Raw genomic sequence first — 15,625 nt, 5'->3', positions numbered from 1 at the left:
AAGTTCTTTAGTCAAATATATACGACAGAATATTAGTATTCTGCGAGTACCTTAATAGTCGTGAATTAAAACAGTTACTACTCTATGTCAAATCATATTACGTTATATACAGTATTGTGTAAAAGGAGGGAAAGATGTAACATGGGTTGATGATTCTTTTTTTCCCCCCCAGCAGATGTCACTAGTGGGTCATTGTTTCCACATGCACTGAAAGCAAAACCGGTAAGCCTGTACTGTATATTGGAAGCGTCTTGCTCATATACTGTAGCAACTTTTATTATGGTCAAGTACAGGGTGTATTTAAAAAATTTAAAAAAATCCTGACATTTCATGCAGATGTCGGCCTCCGGTGTATAAGGGTCCAAAGTTCATAAGACTGAATGGGAAAACAATTAAGTAAAATAAATGACCCTTTGAGGTAATTGAATGTTAGTATTTAAAGTCTAAAGATGCTGCTATATATAGTCATGGACCAATTGAAATATCAACCATTAATAGTTTTTTTTTTTTTAATGGAAGCCAAACATGTTAACTGAGTCAGCATCATTTTTGACACTTTGTTTGCAGAAGCTTATGCAACTGCTACAAGTCTGCATCTGATCGTTTGTTTAGGCTGCAGGGAGATCAAATTCTAGGAGATATGTGTAGAAAGTATTGCATCATCGATTTGGTTATAATAGCCCGCTGGAACTCAGGATAAAACAATCACAGTCTTTATTTTTTTTATTTTTTTATTTTTTTACCAAGAATAAATGTCATACACTGTAGGGGGGGGAAAGATGATTATATATAATAACTCGTTCTAATAAGAGACCTTGCACCCTCCCTTCACTCTGTCCCTCTTGACTTGGTGACAGACCTAAAAGCCTTTTGTTGCCATCTTAGCCAATGGAGACGGATGACGACAGCGGGCAGCTGAGATATATAAAGAGCCCTGATTTTGACCGCACTTGCACATTTTCCAGTGACACTTCTGCACACTCACACACCTCATGCGTGGACTGAAACTAGTACAGAGGACGCCAAAAACCACCATCATATACCACACGTGATTGGGCTATGCATTCGTCAAATAGAGATTTGGTCAACTTGCAATAAAGACACACTGGAACGCACTTTTCTTCCCCACTGCAAAAGGCAACTTCTTGGTGTTGGATTAGATGCCACTCTGGTAGGATAAGGACAGGAGCGACGCACAGCCAAGAGAGAGGGGATTTAACTGGGTAACGTGAGTTAAACAACAAAAGGAAACAAGCAACAACAACAAAAGTTGCATTTCCTGCACGCGTCGTCATGTCGAGGTATAACTTCTTACTGTGCTTGATGGTGCTCATCTCCCTGGGACAGTCGGGGAGCGATGAGCCCAATCTGCTGCTGCCTCCCGCCAGCGAGACGCCCACGGAAGCCGGCCTGTCGCTCCTGGACGAGGACGCCGGTTCCCACGAGTGCTCCGCCTGTGTTTGGAGGGAACAAAGCAAAGTGCTGAGGCTGGAGACCATTAAATCGCAGATCTTGAGCAAGCTGCGTCTGAAGCAGGCGCCGAACATCAGCCGGGAGGTGGTAAACCAACTGCTGCCCAAGGCGCCCCCGCTCCAGCAGCTCCTGGACCATCACGACTTCCAGGGAGACGCGTCCTCCCAGGATGAGTTCATGGAGGAGGATGAGTACCACGCCACCACGGAGTCCGTCATCACCATGGCTTCCGAGCGTGAGTATTCATGGACTTCACGACCTCCGACACGCGCACCGTGCGTAATTGCGCAACCGAACGGATTATTATTATTATTATTATTTTGCAGTTGAGCTTCTGTGCCTCATTCGTGTTCATGACACCGACTGACAGACACTTTTGTGGTTGAATTCAAATAGACCTTGGCTAATTGGCTCAATCAGCTGTTGGTGGCAGCTGTCAAAAAATAAAAAATAAATAAAAAATAAAAAATAAATAATAATAATAATAATAATAATAAAGGGATTACGCGTGAAGCTGATAAATCAGTATTAGCCAGCCTGATGAGCCTTGACAACATGGCCTGATGGACTTTTTGTTTCCACGGTGCAAACAATCACTCTGCTAATAATGATGATGATCATGATGGTCCACCGTGTGTGTGCGTGTGTGTGTGTGTGTGTGTGTGTGTGTGCGTGCGCGTGCGCGCGCGCCCGGGCGTGCGTGCGCGCGTGTGCGGAGCAGGCAGCTGCTCTCCTGAGTCCACCTCCTGCTGCTGTCAGCGTGTGGAAAGCTTCCCTCTTGTTTCACCTCGTTTATGTGTGCGAACGCATGACAAAAGCAGCCCGAATGTCAAGTGCATTGTTAATGATAACGCGGCTTTAAAATGTGGGGAATTATGACGACACGGCGAGGGGACGAACAATTTCCCGGCCCTCTTCTCGTTTGCCATAAATCCGCTGATAAACCGCAGGGAACCCCCTAGGAGACATTTGATAAAATTACTGTTGAACCCTGGCAGCTGTGCTCTATCGCTCTTTTATAGGAGCCTCTACCGGTCTCCCTGCTGTTCACCGCAGTGAGCAAAAAGTGTGTCCAAAAAGCTGCCATTGTTCCCCTCATGCAACGGCCCCCCTCGGCCGCACTTGCCTTTTTAAATGCGAAGTTTATAGGCACAGCTCGTTTTTTTTGTTTTTTTTCCAACGCGGATACACAAAGACGGAGAAGCACTCGGGGTCGAGGGGAGTGTGTGACCTTTTCCTGCAGGATCGTGGGGTTCAACAACATTTACACACGTAATATATTCTGCACAAGGCGGATAAAACACGCCCCAAATAATCCGCTCGTACAAGCCTCTGAACAAAGATGGGCCAGAGTGCCTCATGTGCTCGAAATGTCTATCAATGCGTTTCCTCTCATGCTTACATTTTACTTGTAAAAGCGTCTTAAATCTATCTATCTATCTATCTATCTATCTATCTATCTATCTATCTATCTATCTATCTATCTATCTATCTATCTATCTATCTATCTATCTATCTATCTATCTATCTATCTATTTACAGGGTTCCTTCACAAGGATGCAAAGTATGGAAAAGTATGGAATTTGGTTTCATAAATTTCCAAGTCTGGAAAAGTATGAAAAATGTATTAATGGAACGGGGAAAATATACATGTTTCCAAGACTGTTACAACAGCTCTATTTTCTAAAAATGAAAATTATGAACATAATAAAAAAATATAGATTGATCCGTGTTTTTTAATTTTTATTTATTTTTTAAGGCGCCTGGAAGCGCAGCTACAATGTTTGTGTGAAAGCACACAGTATTATACCATGGTCTTGGTGAATGCTCGATTCTGATTGGCTCGGAACATTCCTTAGGAACGTCTCTAGTTCCTGTCTAAAAATCATGACATTGTTCCAAATTAATGCTAAATTCATCCTTAACCGTTGGATTATATGAACAAACATAGAAACTTGACACAGTCAGACTTTCAGATAAATAAAGGTGAAGTACTCTGAGTACAGAAATGAGTGACTTTAAAACAATAATGAGTGATTTAATCATTTACTTTATTTGGTGATTCCAACACCTTTGATGACTGGAACGCTCCTGAGGAATTGAGGGAAAAATAAAGAGACAGAAGCGGCACAAAGAGTTAACGAAATCAACTCGTGGACGAGAAGGATGAAATCAACGCAAAGACAAGAATAAAATAGGTGATTAAAACACCTGGCAAATATCTCCGTTGCTGTTTTGAATGATACCCTGCGACAATTTTATGCTGCCGATCAGTCAATGAAGACCAACAGAAAGTACAGAGTTGCCAGCCTTAGAGTTTATAACCAGAATGATACACATCTATTTACTCAAATATCACAAATTATTAGATTTTTTTTTACCGAGAAGTCTGGCAATTAGGGTCTGGAAAAAGTATGGCATTTTGTCATCTCAAATGTGTAGGAACCCTGTCTTTATCTCTCTTTCATCTCACTCCCTTTCGATTTTGCGCTCTCTCTCTCGCTCTGTATGTCGTTCTATCGCTCTGTCTTTTTCTTTCTCACATCTCTCATCTATCTGGCTGTATCTCTCGCTCTCTCTTTATCTCGCTCTATCTCTCTAACACACGACGTCTCTCGTTATCTCACTAGCTCATATAGCTCACTCTATTTCTCTGTATCCCTTCTCTATCGCTACATCTCAATCTCTCTATCTCTATCTATCGCTATCTTGTCCTCTCTATCTCTCTTTATCTGTCTATCCTTTATCGGGCACTCCTTGAAATACTTGAAAATTCTAAATTATTTACAGTTTTTCTCAGTTGCTAAGACACTTTTCTTGAAACCCTCCATCATTTTCTTTGGCCTATAAACACAAAACGCAATTTTCAATTGAAACCGTGCTCCACAAGTGGGGCTCTTATCTAATCAGCAACACGCATTTGTCCTCAGTCTCATCGCTTCTTCTGCTGTTTTGTCAGTACAATACTTGTCAGTTGATGGCTCATGAGATGCACCTTTGAGCTATTTCAGAAAACTGGTTTATCAATGGTTGAGCTAATGCTTCACACATTTCCCTTTGTTAGAGAAAATCAAGATTCACCTGAGGACGAACATGTCTGATGCAAAATCTGATGGAACTGGATAAAAATACAGTATGCGTGACATATTATGACAATTTGTTCAAACATTTTGTATGTAAAGACTTATGTGATGATGTAATAACTAAATGTTGCCCTGTGTGGAGTTTTCATGTTCTCCCCATGTCTCTGTGCTAAATCAAGAGCTGCTAAACTTAATTGGTACTATTCTATTTTACAACTGTCAATGTAAAAAAAAAAAATAGCTTTGCTTAATTGACATTAACTTTAATCCTTTATGGGGAACTCATTCCAGTACTTACAAATTCTAAATTTAGTCCATCAGTACACTACTTTTGATCACCACATGATAATGGTGGACTAGCAGTCAGCACATCTGGCTCACAGTTCTGAGGTCGGTGGTTCGAATCCGGGCTCCGGCATTGATGTGTGGAGTTTGTTTGTTTTGCCTGTGCCTGCGTGGGTTTTCTTCGGGTACTCCGGTTTCCTCCCACATTGCAAAAACACCCGTGGTAGGTTAAATGAGGACTGGTTGTTATTGACTGGTTATTGGCCGACGACCAGTTCAGGGAGTACCCTGCCTTTTGCCCGAGGTCAGCTGAGATAGGCGCCAGCACACCTGCGACACTAGTGAGGATAAGCAATTAAGAGAATGGATAGACGACACAAGCTATTGATAATGCAGGAAAAATGGCTGCGTCTCTTTCGTGCCCTGTATTATTACTGAGGTCGCAAGTTTATTGACTGGCAACAAGTCAAGAATGTAGTCTGCCTTTGACCCGATAGGCTTTAGCTCCCCATCAGATGTCAAACGTTGTATTATCATAATTACATTTCTACACTGATTGGGAGAACACGGTTCTTATTGCCTCATTGTGAAGTGTGTGGGGTCTAGTTTGACCTTAATATAAGTTACAACATGTGGTTGCATAGAATGAGTTGTGCCTTGTATAATACTTTGCTAATCTAATCAAGCACAATTAAAAACAATAGATAGTGACCACATTTCTTTGTATAATACAATAAATAAGAACAGGACAAACTCTAAATTCAACTCCATGAAAGACAACCAAAATGTAACGTAATGAAGGACTGCAGCCCTTCAAAATATGTCAAGGCAGTAGATTTTGTTGTTCTTCGTTAACATTTTTCCTCTGATTTCATGACATATATGTGCTACCTTCTCAAGACATCAATGATCTTCATGCACAATGCAAGCTGATCAAGTGTTCTTTTGGGGGCGCTTGTATGTGTGTGTGTGTGTGTGTGTGACGTAGCTGCTATATCTGTCATGTTTCAGCACTTGCTTCATGTCAGCTGCAGTTTTCATCATCTCCTGCTTCTCCGCTCACACCACCTGCCCCCACCCTACCTCCTTTCTCATCCCTCGAGCCTCTATGGTACCCATGGAAGAGTTGAGAGGAGTGCATCTTTCTCCCGCCTATGGCACCTCAGCGGGGTCCCATGGGATTAGAAGTGCCTTCCTTTTCTGTCTTTCTTTGATAGAAGAAGAACTTCAAACACTGTACTGTTCCATGCGCACGTCGAACCCAATCACCCTTTCACGGTTATGTTCACAGCCTTTGATGGCTGTGTGGGTTCACACAGTACATACGGAAGGGGACCTGTGCCAGAGTTGCTTCTTAGTATTCACTCAAGGTACGTGTGGGTGCCGCAGTGGGGGTTTATAGGGTCCATGCTTCGGAGTGGCTAATTACTATGAAATTTCATGTAAAAGTATGGCTATTTATATCATGGTGCGGCACTTAATGTACTAAAACATCCACCTCCATACAGTATGCTCTGGAGGTGACGTTGCCTTACATTTCATCCCTAACCACTGATGTTTAGAGTAGTTCAAAGGGGTCGTGGTCTTTATTAGTAATAATTATGCTTTTAGGTTGATTATGTAATTAAGTATGTTGACATGAAGGTGATTTTACTCAAGGAGTAGTGGGGATTTGACCCCTAAGTCTCGTTTGACATTTAGGCCTGTCATCAGTGTAGCAATAATCGACACGCTTAAAAAAAAATTGATACTACTTGTGGATTGTGGGTCACTACCCTTACATGTTCACAAAATGGTACAGACATTTTACCTTTGCAACTTTGGACCAATTATGTACCTTTACTAACCATAAACAGTACTTATTTCAGGGGTTCACAACCCTGTATGGTATTTCACAAAAAGCTGTACCTTGGAGAACATAAATAAACACCAACGGTGCCCTTTTTTCTGACAGTGTAGGGTGGTACCCTAAAATACATTACTTTGGCACCCTACTAGACTTATACATCTTTGGAACACACCTGCATGTCAATGATCCCAATGACATTGTATGACATTGTACAACGTTTAGGGACAGAATTGGGCTAGGAAACGTTTTGTTTTTTTTCTGACAATGTAGAGCCACATAAGCAGTTTTAGAAGAGATGCATCACATTTGTGGAATAAGATTTCAGTTTCTGTCAATATTCTGTCCATTTCTATAATTTTATGTTTTTCGACAGTCATTTTAAAGAATTTCTAATACATTAGAATTTGGCAAAGAGCTGCTGATTTTGTGATTTTGCAGAGCAATCTGAAAATAATTAAATTGGACAGTGTGCAGAGAAAAGACATTTATATTGAACATCACATTCATTAGATTTTCACACTTTACCATTGTCAAATAATTGTATACCCACGTCCAGTGTGTCAAATTATAGACAGTATGTGAATTTATGTAACTGAGGTACATTCAGTCCAACCACAGGTGTGAGTATCTACATAGAATACACTTTCATAAAAATACATTAACATACAATGTTGGACTGGTGTCAACACACATGGATTCTAGAGCACACACATGTGCGCACACACACACAGTCGCACACACACTCAAGAGAAAAGTTCTCCTATTGACAAAAAGGGTCACAGAGTTCACAGCTATGTGATATATTGAAGAGGAGACTATTAACCTCATCAGGTCTCTTTCTCTGGCTGCAAAGACGAACCGGTAGTAACTTGAACACTTATCCCCCACCACACACACATCCACCAACCACTCCCACAAAAAAAACAAGTCTTTTATAGTGTTGACCCTATAAAAGGGTCATTTCCTGAAGGTGCAGGAACCATAAAAATTAAGAGGGAGAGCGCTAAAAGGACAGAGCAGCAGAAGCCGGACTCTCTGTCTTCAACTCACTGGTAACTATTTGCGGCAAGTCGGTGACTATGTGAGGATTTTATAGATTTATTTATTCCACATAGGTCTCAGTTTGACGATGACACTTGTTCGCCTTGTGTTGTGGCCGCCATCAATAGAGGGGCTCCAAGGGGACGATTGCTGTTGAATTGCTTGGCCACCGGGGCATGACCGGTTTGTTTAAAAAGAAGTAAAAAGTCAAGAAAGGTCTGCAGGACTGTTGGAATTGCACAACATAGTGTCAACTTTATGGCTAATAAAATTTCAAAGGGGCCAAAGTCTATTAATACTGGGACAAAATTTCCCCAGGACCTCTGGAATCTCACTCCTTCCACCCTCCTTTCTCTATTCCCACGCTCCTCTGCACCAGTCCCTATAGGCGGTTTTCTCCTGCTATATTGCTTTGGAATTTAACGCATACATTAACAAAAATATCAATAATAATTAAGATGCGTTCATAATTACATTTTGGTGGTACCGTATCACTGTGGAGCAAAGCAGGAATGTTCCGCTCGCTTGTGCTGCTCAGCTCTTCTGTAGAACATTTTGGGAGTGTGCGATGGAGTTAGGTGCATCTTGACCCATGCTGTGCGTACAAAAGGGGGTGGAGGAATGAAGGCTGTGAGTCCACGGGGAGCAACAAGCAGCCCAGCTCTATCCTAAAGGGACAGAAAACATGGAAGGGTTTTATAGGTACACTTAAAAAGACTCCAAACAGATGTTTCGTTTCACTAATAAAGGAAATAATTACTTCGGAGCAGTAATTAAGCCCTGTGTAGGGACATGGCTGAAGAGGGGGGTGGCAGGAGGAGTGAGAAGATAAAATGGAGATCATTGAGGGATTATTGTTGATGGATGCGTTCAGCCTCTGTGTGGTCGTATAGGCAAGGCATCAGTTTATGGTGGAATCCATTAAAACAAAGAGGCGTTTAAGCGGGGGAAATGCAGTGTGGGCATAATGCTGGATCGTCCAAGGGGAGGGAGCAAATGTGTTGGAAGGAAGCACAATTAACAGCAGATTACCTCACTTTTTTCGCATGAAAATTTAATTAGCTCCATTTCAACAGGAAAGGAGCGCAGCTTTTTGGTGTGCCGCATCAAGCTCCGTTATGAACATTATGGCCCAATTATTCTTTAGGGAGTTTGACTTATATAATGTAAAGTACACTTTAATAAAGCTCTTAAAGGGAATGGTTTTATGTTGTATCGATATCCTCAACCAGTATAGGAGAAAAATATTATCAGGCATACAAAAAAAATAATTAACACACCTGCAGGACCCTCTGGTCAGGTGAGGAAAGCTTTACAATGGTTCACATTAAACCCAAGAAGTTAGTCCACATGTCTGCCAGCTGTTTTTTTTGTTTTGTTTTGTTATTATTATTTATTACTATGGGATCAAGTAGAAAGATATTGCACATTGATGTAAATGTGTTGTGTTCCATTATAAAATCATGGCCCAGTCTACTTAATGAGGCAGCTTACTAATTAACACCTTACCACTGAAAAGTTCACTTATGTGGCCCAGATCATACCATCCATCCATCCATTTTCCGTACCGCTTATCCTCACTAGGGTCGTGGGCGTGCTGGAGCCTATCCCAGCTATCTTCGGGCAAGAGTATAGCCTAAACTGGTCGCCAGCCAATCGCAGAGCACATACTGTATAAACAAACAACCGTTCACACTCACATTCACACCTACAGGCAATTTAGAATTTTCAATTAACCTACCATGCATGTTTTTGGGATGTGGGAAGAAACGGGAGTACTCGGAAAAAACGCACACAGGCACGGAGAGAACATAGTAACTCCACACAGGCGAGGCCGGATTTCAACCCGGGTCCTCAGAACTGTGAGGCAGATGTGCTAACCAGTCGGCCACCGTTCCCAAATCATACTGCAGTGCCTTGAAAAAGTATTCATACCCCTTAAACCTTTTCACATTTTGCCACCATACAACCACAAATTTTTACATTTTTTTTTTAGATTTTATGTGATCGATCAACACAAAGTAGCACATAATTGTAAACTGGAATGGAAATGATACATAGTTTTCAAAATGTTAAGCAAATAAACACATTTGTACATTTGTAGTCAGCCATTCAGTCAATACTTTATAGAACCACATTTCGCTGCAATTATAGCCACGAGTCTTTTGGGGTACGTCTCTGCCAGCTTTGCACATCGTAACACTGAAACTTTTACCCATTGTTTTTATTACCCATTATTACTTATCTCATTGCTCAAGATCAGCCAGATTTGATAGAGAGCATCTGTCAACAGCAATTTTCAAGCCTTGCCACAGATGCTAAATGGGATTTGGGTCTATATAGAGTTTAACTGGGCCATTCTAACACAAATGTTTTTGTATTTTTTAAACCATTCCATTGTAGTTCTGGCTTTATGTTTAGGGTCATTGTTTTGCTGGAACTTGAATCTCCTTTCCATCATCTCATCTTTCGCAGTCTACAACAGGTTCTCTTCAAGGAATGTCCTTTATTTAGCTCTATCCATCTTTCCATCAACTCTCACCAGCTTCCCTTTGCCTGCTAAAGAAAAGCTTCCCCACAGCATGATTTTGCAACCACCTTGTTTCACAGTGGGGATGGTGTGTTCAGGGTCATGAGCAGTGTTAGTTTTTCGCCACGCACAGCTCTTTGGATTTAGGCCAAACATTCAAGTTTGGTCTCATCTGAACAACGCACCTTCTCCATATGTTTGTGGTCCTGTCCCCTGCATCACTGCAAAGACTTCTCAGAAGTTTCTTTCAACAATGGCTTTCTTCTTGTCACTCTTCCATAAAGGCCAGATTTATGGAGTGCACAACTTGTTGTTGTCCTGTGGACAGATTCTCCCACCTGAGCTGTGGATTTCTGCAGCTCACCCAGAGTGACCATGGGCCTCTTGCCTGCTTCTCTGACCAGTGCTCTCCTCGCTCACTCTGTCAGCTTAGGTGACAGCCATGTCTTGGTAGATTTCCAGTTGTGCCATGCTTTTTTTCATTTTTGGATGATGAGTTGAATGGTGCTCCTTGAGATGTCTTTTTCTTTTACAACCTAACCCTGCTTTTCACTTGTCCACAGCTTTATTCGTGACCCATCTGGTGTCTTCCTTCAGCTTCATGATGCTGTTGTTCAATCACTAGTGTTCTCCAAACAAACCACTGAAACCTCCACAGAAGAGGTGTATTTATACTGAGAGTAAATTAGAAACACATGGACCTAATTTACTAATTAAGTGATTACTGGCAATTCATTGCAATTGATTGTATTTAGGGGTATCAGTACAGTTCGGGCTATCAGTACAGTGGGCTAAATACAAATGCACACCACACATACCGTAAATAGCTGCTCTCACATCTGCACAATGGATCTACTGCTCGCACCGAAATCCAAACATCAAAAAGACACTAAACAAGATGAGACTATATCACTATTTGCTACAAACTTTGAAAAACAAGACAGGCTTGAAAATGTTTGTCAAAACTGAAAAAAAAAACAAAGTGGATTTCGAAAACCTGCATTGCCAGACGGAATGGACTGAGAAGTATTTGTTTTGTCTGCGAACGCATCTATGAAACCAGTACCCTGGTGAAAATGATATAAGAGACCTTTTACGGTTTTTGAAATGGATTTTTATGATTTGCCCCCCCCACACACACACACACACACACACACACACAATTCTGTGCTAGTTTATGTTGGTCTATCAGATTAAATCTCAATAACATACATTAAGGTTTGTGATTATAAGATCACAAATTGTGAATAAATTCAAGCGGAATTAATACTTTTCTCAAGACATTGTAAATGTGCAGTTACAGGGGGTTTTCTCTAGTGTAACCTTCAGCGCTCCTTTCTGACAATGGCAGTGTCAAAAGTGTCAGTATTTCAAAATAAAGATCCACTTGTCATTCTTTCTGTACATTTTGACAAAACATCCCATGTCCAAAACTCCTCAATCTTTGTCAGTATAGGCATATCCAATGTTGTAAATTTATAGTTGATTAGAATGTTCACGTCATGAATATTCTTTGAAAGTAATTTGCAATACTCCCCAGAACAGACATATATGCCCAAAAACCTCAAATCCTGATTTTTATTTATTCAATATACTGTAATTTGGTGGGCCTGTGAACTTGCAAAGCATGCAAATTTGAAACGAAAAATGCCTTTTTGTTTCATTTTCCCTAAGAGCCGGAAAGAACAGCATTGTGTCCTCCCTTACTGTATATGTGGGCTTTTTTGGTACATATAAAAAGTTTGGGAAACAGAGCAGTGACCTGACATTAACGCCTCACACCCAAACACAGGCGATGAGAGTAGTGTGCTTTCTGCTGTCCAGCTGTCCACCTTATTGCAGTTCACTGCACTCTTTACCCCCCCCCCCCCCCCCCCCCACACACACACACACACCACCACGCACACAACTCCCCAAATCATCCCTCCAACCCCCCGAAGTCCTGCTGGAGATGTCCCTGTGCCTTAAAATGAAACGCATCTAAAACAGGCTCTAAAAACAATGAGCGTAGGAGTCGTTTGACTCACTTTTGAGTCGGCTATAGTGTATGTTGTGTGTTTATGTGTTGTTCCATGTTTCTCTGTGTGTTTGTGTGCACTCAGCTAGAACAGGGAGCATTAGGAGGTGTCTTTTGTTGCTCCTGGGGGGCTACTGTGCTCAGTCCTAATAGGAGTCTTGTGCCTGCCGTTGTCCCAAGGGAGGGCTTCTGAATGAGGGGGTCTAACTTCAACCCACCCCCCACACCTCCACTCGGGGCTCAAGCTAGGCCTCCCCCACCACCTTCTCCTGTCCCTTGGGACTGGCCGAGAGACAAAGAGGGAGTGGGGCTGTGGTGGGGATGGGATGTTTGAGGGGGGTACACCATGGCCCCTGTCTTATTAGAAGGGTCGTGAACGTGTCACGATGATTAATATGCCGAGGTGCGTGGGGATACCCTAGAGTCACATTTATTCAACATGACGGCTGCCAAACACACACTCGCCACGAAATGGCACATTTGCATTTCCCATTAAGGAAACAAAATTGAGATATATATGTGTATATATATATATATATATATATATATATATATATATATATATATATATATATATATATATATATATACACACACAGATGCAAATAGAACTCCTATCTAGATTTATACCATGATGTGCTGTCCATTAACAATGGATGACCATTTTGCTGTGTTGTTTCACCTGGATGGGATAATGTATAGAAAATATTTACAGCTGTCTTCATAAACTGTCATTAACAAGTGACTGGAATAGTCAAAGTCATTTTATTGGCTGAATAAAAACTTACAAACGTGCAACCATTATGAAACTTTAACTCCCCGATGCTTTACCATAGTTCCTCTCATCTTGGTCACTACACAATCCAGCAATGGGCAGAATATGAGATATTCAATACCAGGTTTTTTCAGAACGATACCAGAACAAGTGCACACTCTTGAGTACTCATAGCTAACAATACCGTGTAGTGATACCACTAGTATTTTTGATAAATAAAATTACAATTAACACAATGGGATATCATTGTGAACAAAGACCTTTCTTTCTGACGTGCATGATGATTTGCAGATCTGTCAAACCAACCACTGCTTGGTATCGGTACTCGCCCACCCCTAGGCCGAATCCTTATCTTTACGATAAGTGAAGTTCCAGAATTTGCCTTTGAGCTCCCTTCTTTAGTGTTAAATAGAAAAGGGAAGAATGTCATAAAAAATATGAAATACAGTCTCAACTTTCAAGACAGCCCTTGTAATGATTTTTTATTGTATAGCAGCAGCTTAACATCCCATAACTATATGTTTTTAACAGTTCACTAGCTCAACTCTACCGCAATGTAACTGCATGTGATTATTTAAGGCTCTTTAAATGTCCTATGTCTCATATTAAAATGGACAGCTTGCTGAATAAACCCTTATATTGTATATGTCTACCATTACTTCCACATATAGAAGCCTGTGGGCTAACTGTGTGTCACAGGTACCCAGGGAATCAACCAGATGCTTGATAGGCTTACCTGCAGGCCTGCTGCGCTTCAGCAGTAAAATTCATGCGCTGCGTATTTTGCAATTATACCATGGGGAAATAAGCTGCTGTTGTAATGAAACATGGGTAGGAAAGGCGAACAGGGCTGTTTCCTTTGGAAAAAAACACAGCATCTGTTAATGCTTTTCTTGACGTTTTAACGTTATATAATGTTAAAGGAGTGCTCTAGTTTTCGGGACATGAGATTGAGCAAGGAAAATATTCTTGTTAGCATTTTTAAAAGGTTCAAAACAAGTTATTGGGACTAGAAATGTTATAATATGGCTGCCAGGCCAGTAGCTGGCAATGTATCTTTGTAAAATTGGCTTTTAAAAAAATGTGTGAAGGTAATGCTAATTAGTTGGACACGTAAATGTACTTTTTGCTGGAACACTATTAACCCAAATGCAACAGCCCTGTGATCCAGCATGTTTTTGTGTTGTTGTTTTTTCTTTGCTTGTGATGTACGAGGTGTGTCAGAAAAATTCCAGAACCGGTGTCATAAAAAAAAGAAGAAAAATGTCAATTTTTATTTCAAATCCAAACTACAGTGGACCCCCGCATACTTGTTGTTAAGCACCTGCAGATTTACATTTAAAAAATAAAAAAGAATAATTTTTTTCTTTTTCCTTTTTTCTTATTTGGGGTGAACCAACCCCAGAAACGGCAGTTTATCCCGGCTTATATTCAGCGTGTGTGTGTATATATATGTATATATGTATGTATGTATGTATGTATATATATATATCTATACATACTGGCCAGCAATTGTCCAGGAATGTTCGCTTTTCGCATTCCGGCCCGGTCCCTATACCCGCGAATAGAGGGGGTCCACTGTACAAGCTACAAGTTTTTCCCTTCTAAGTAATTCCCCTGGAGTCTAATTCATTTTCCCAGCTTTCTCTGCCATGCCTTCATGCACTCCTGGAAGGATTCTTCCATGGTTTTCTGTAGCTCCGTTGTCCTGGCCATCTTGATGTCATCCACGTCTTCAAAACAGGTCCCCTTGATTGAGCTCGGGAAACAAAGGAGTCAGGTCGGCTAAGTAGGGAGGTTGCTCCAGTAAGCTGATGTTCTTCTCGGACAGGAACTGTCCGATGCTCAGGCCATTGTGATCACTGAGCAGGCGCGTTGTTATGGTGAAATAGCCCAGAGTTGTCCTGCCACAACTCTCGCCTCTTCTCACGCACTGAACAAAGCAAATGCTGCAGGATCTCCTTTCAACCACCCAACACCAACAAACTATTGTCATTAGCAATCCTCATCTTTGATGCATTTAATCGTAGGTCACTTTTTATGTTGTTAGGTGGGAGTTAGCTCACGTTGTTTCTACCAATGGGAAACGATTTAGGTGGTCAAATAGTACCATTGTCCTCTGTTTGAATTGGAATGACTGAAGTGAGTTGTTGTGTCATGTACATGTGATCGTATTAAAGCCAAGGTGCTACTGAATAACTTAGTGGCAGACATAAGCATTTCTAGCCCATTTTTGGGCTGCCGAAGCACCCCTTCAGCACCCCCAAAATGAATCCCAGCACTCCTAAACCTCTGATCCTAGAATCGCCCCTGGCATCAGAAGCAGATCTTTAAGGCCTCAAGTCTCCCACTGGGTTTCTGTGCTTTACAAGCGAAACTCACTGGTTTTCCCCAAGTGAAACACTCTTGTCAAAATGTGCTGTGTAATAAAGCTGGAGGCATTCCTCCTCCTCCTCCTCCTCCTCCTACTAGAGCACTTACAGGATCTATAAAGGCACAAATTGAATTCATCAATGAAGTCATTGTTTGACGTGACATTGCTCATATGTTGGGAATGTGTGTTTAATAAAGG

General features: G+C 41.3%; 1 protein-coding gene and 1 long non-coding RNA gene across 3 annotated transcripts in view; one reads left to right on the top strand and one right to left on the bottom strand.

Moving 5' to 3' along the window:
- Positions 1-1,060: 1,060 nt before the first annotated feature.
- On the bottom strand, positions 1,061-8,391 carry LOC133483489 (uncharacterized). Its single transcript, XR_009790130.1, has 3 exons — positions 8,206-8,391; positions 1,316-1,454; positions 1,061-1,168 (listed from the first exon to the last, which is right to left on the bottom strand). It is a non-coding gene; the product is annotated as an uncharacterized LOC133483489 (long non-coding RNA).
- Positions 1,122-15,625, top strand: part of gdf11 (growth differentiation factor 11) — a 37,607-nt gene continuing 23,103 nt past the window's right edge. For both annotated transcript variants that reach the window (XM_061784811.1, XM_061784810.1), the window contains exon 1: positions 1,122-1,708. In XM_061784811.1, coding sequence (XP_061640795.1) covers positions 1,294-1,708 — 415 coding nt within the window. In that variant the 5' untranslated portion in view covers positions 1,122-1,293. The remainder of the gene's footprint in view (positions 1,709-15,625) is intronic.

The sequence above is a fragment of the Phyllopteryx taeniolatus genome, chromosome 9 (assembly GCF_024500385.1).
Source record: "Phyllopteryx taeniolatus isolate TA_2022b chromosome 9, UOR_Ptae_1.2, whole genome shotgun sequence".
Taxonomy (NCBI): Eukaryota; Metazoa; Chordata; class Actinopteri; order Syngnathiformes; family Syngnathidae; genus Phyllopteryx; species Phyllopteryx taeniolatus.
Note: the sequence above shows the minus strand (reverse complement) of the source record. Positions and strands in the feature narration are given on the sequence as shown.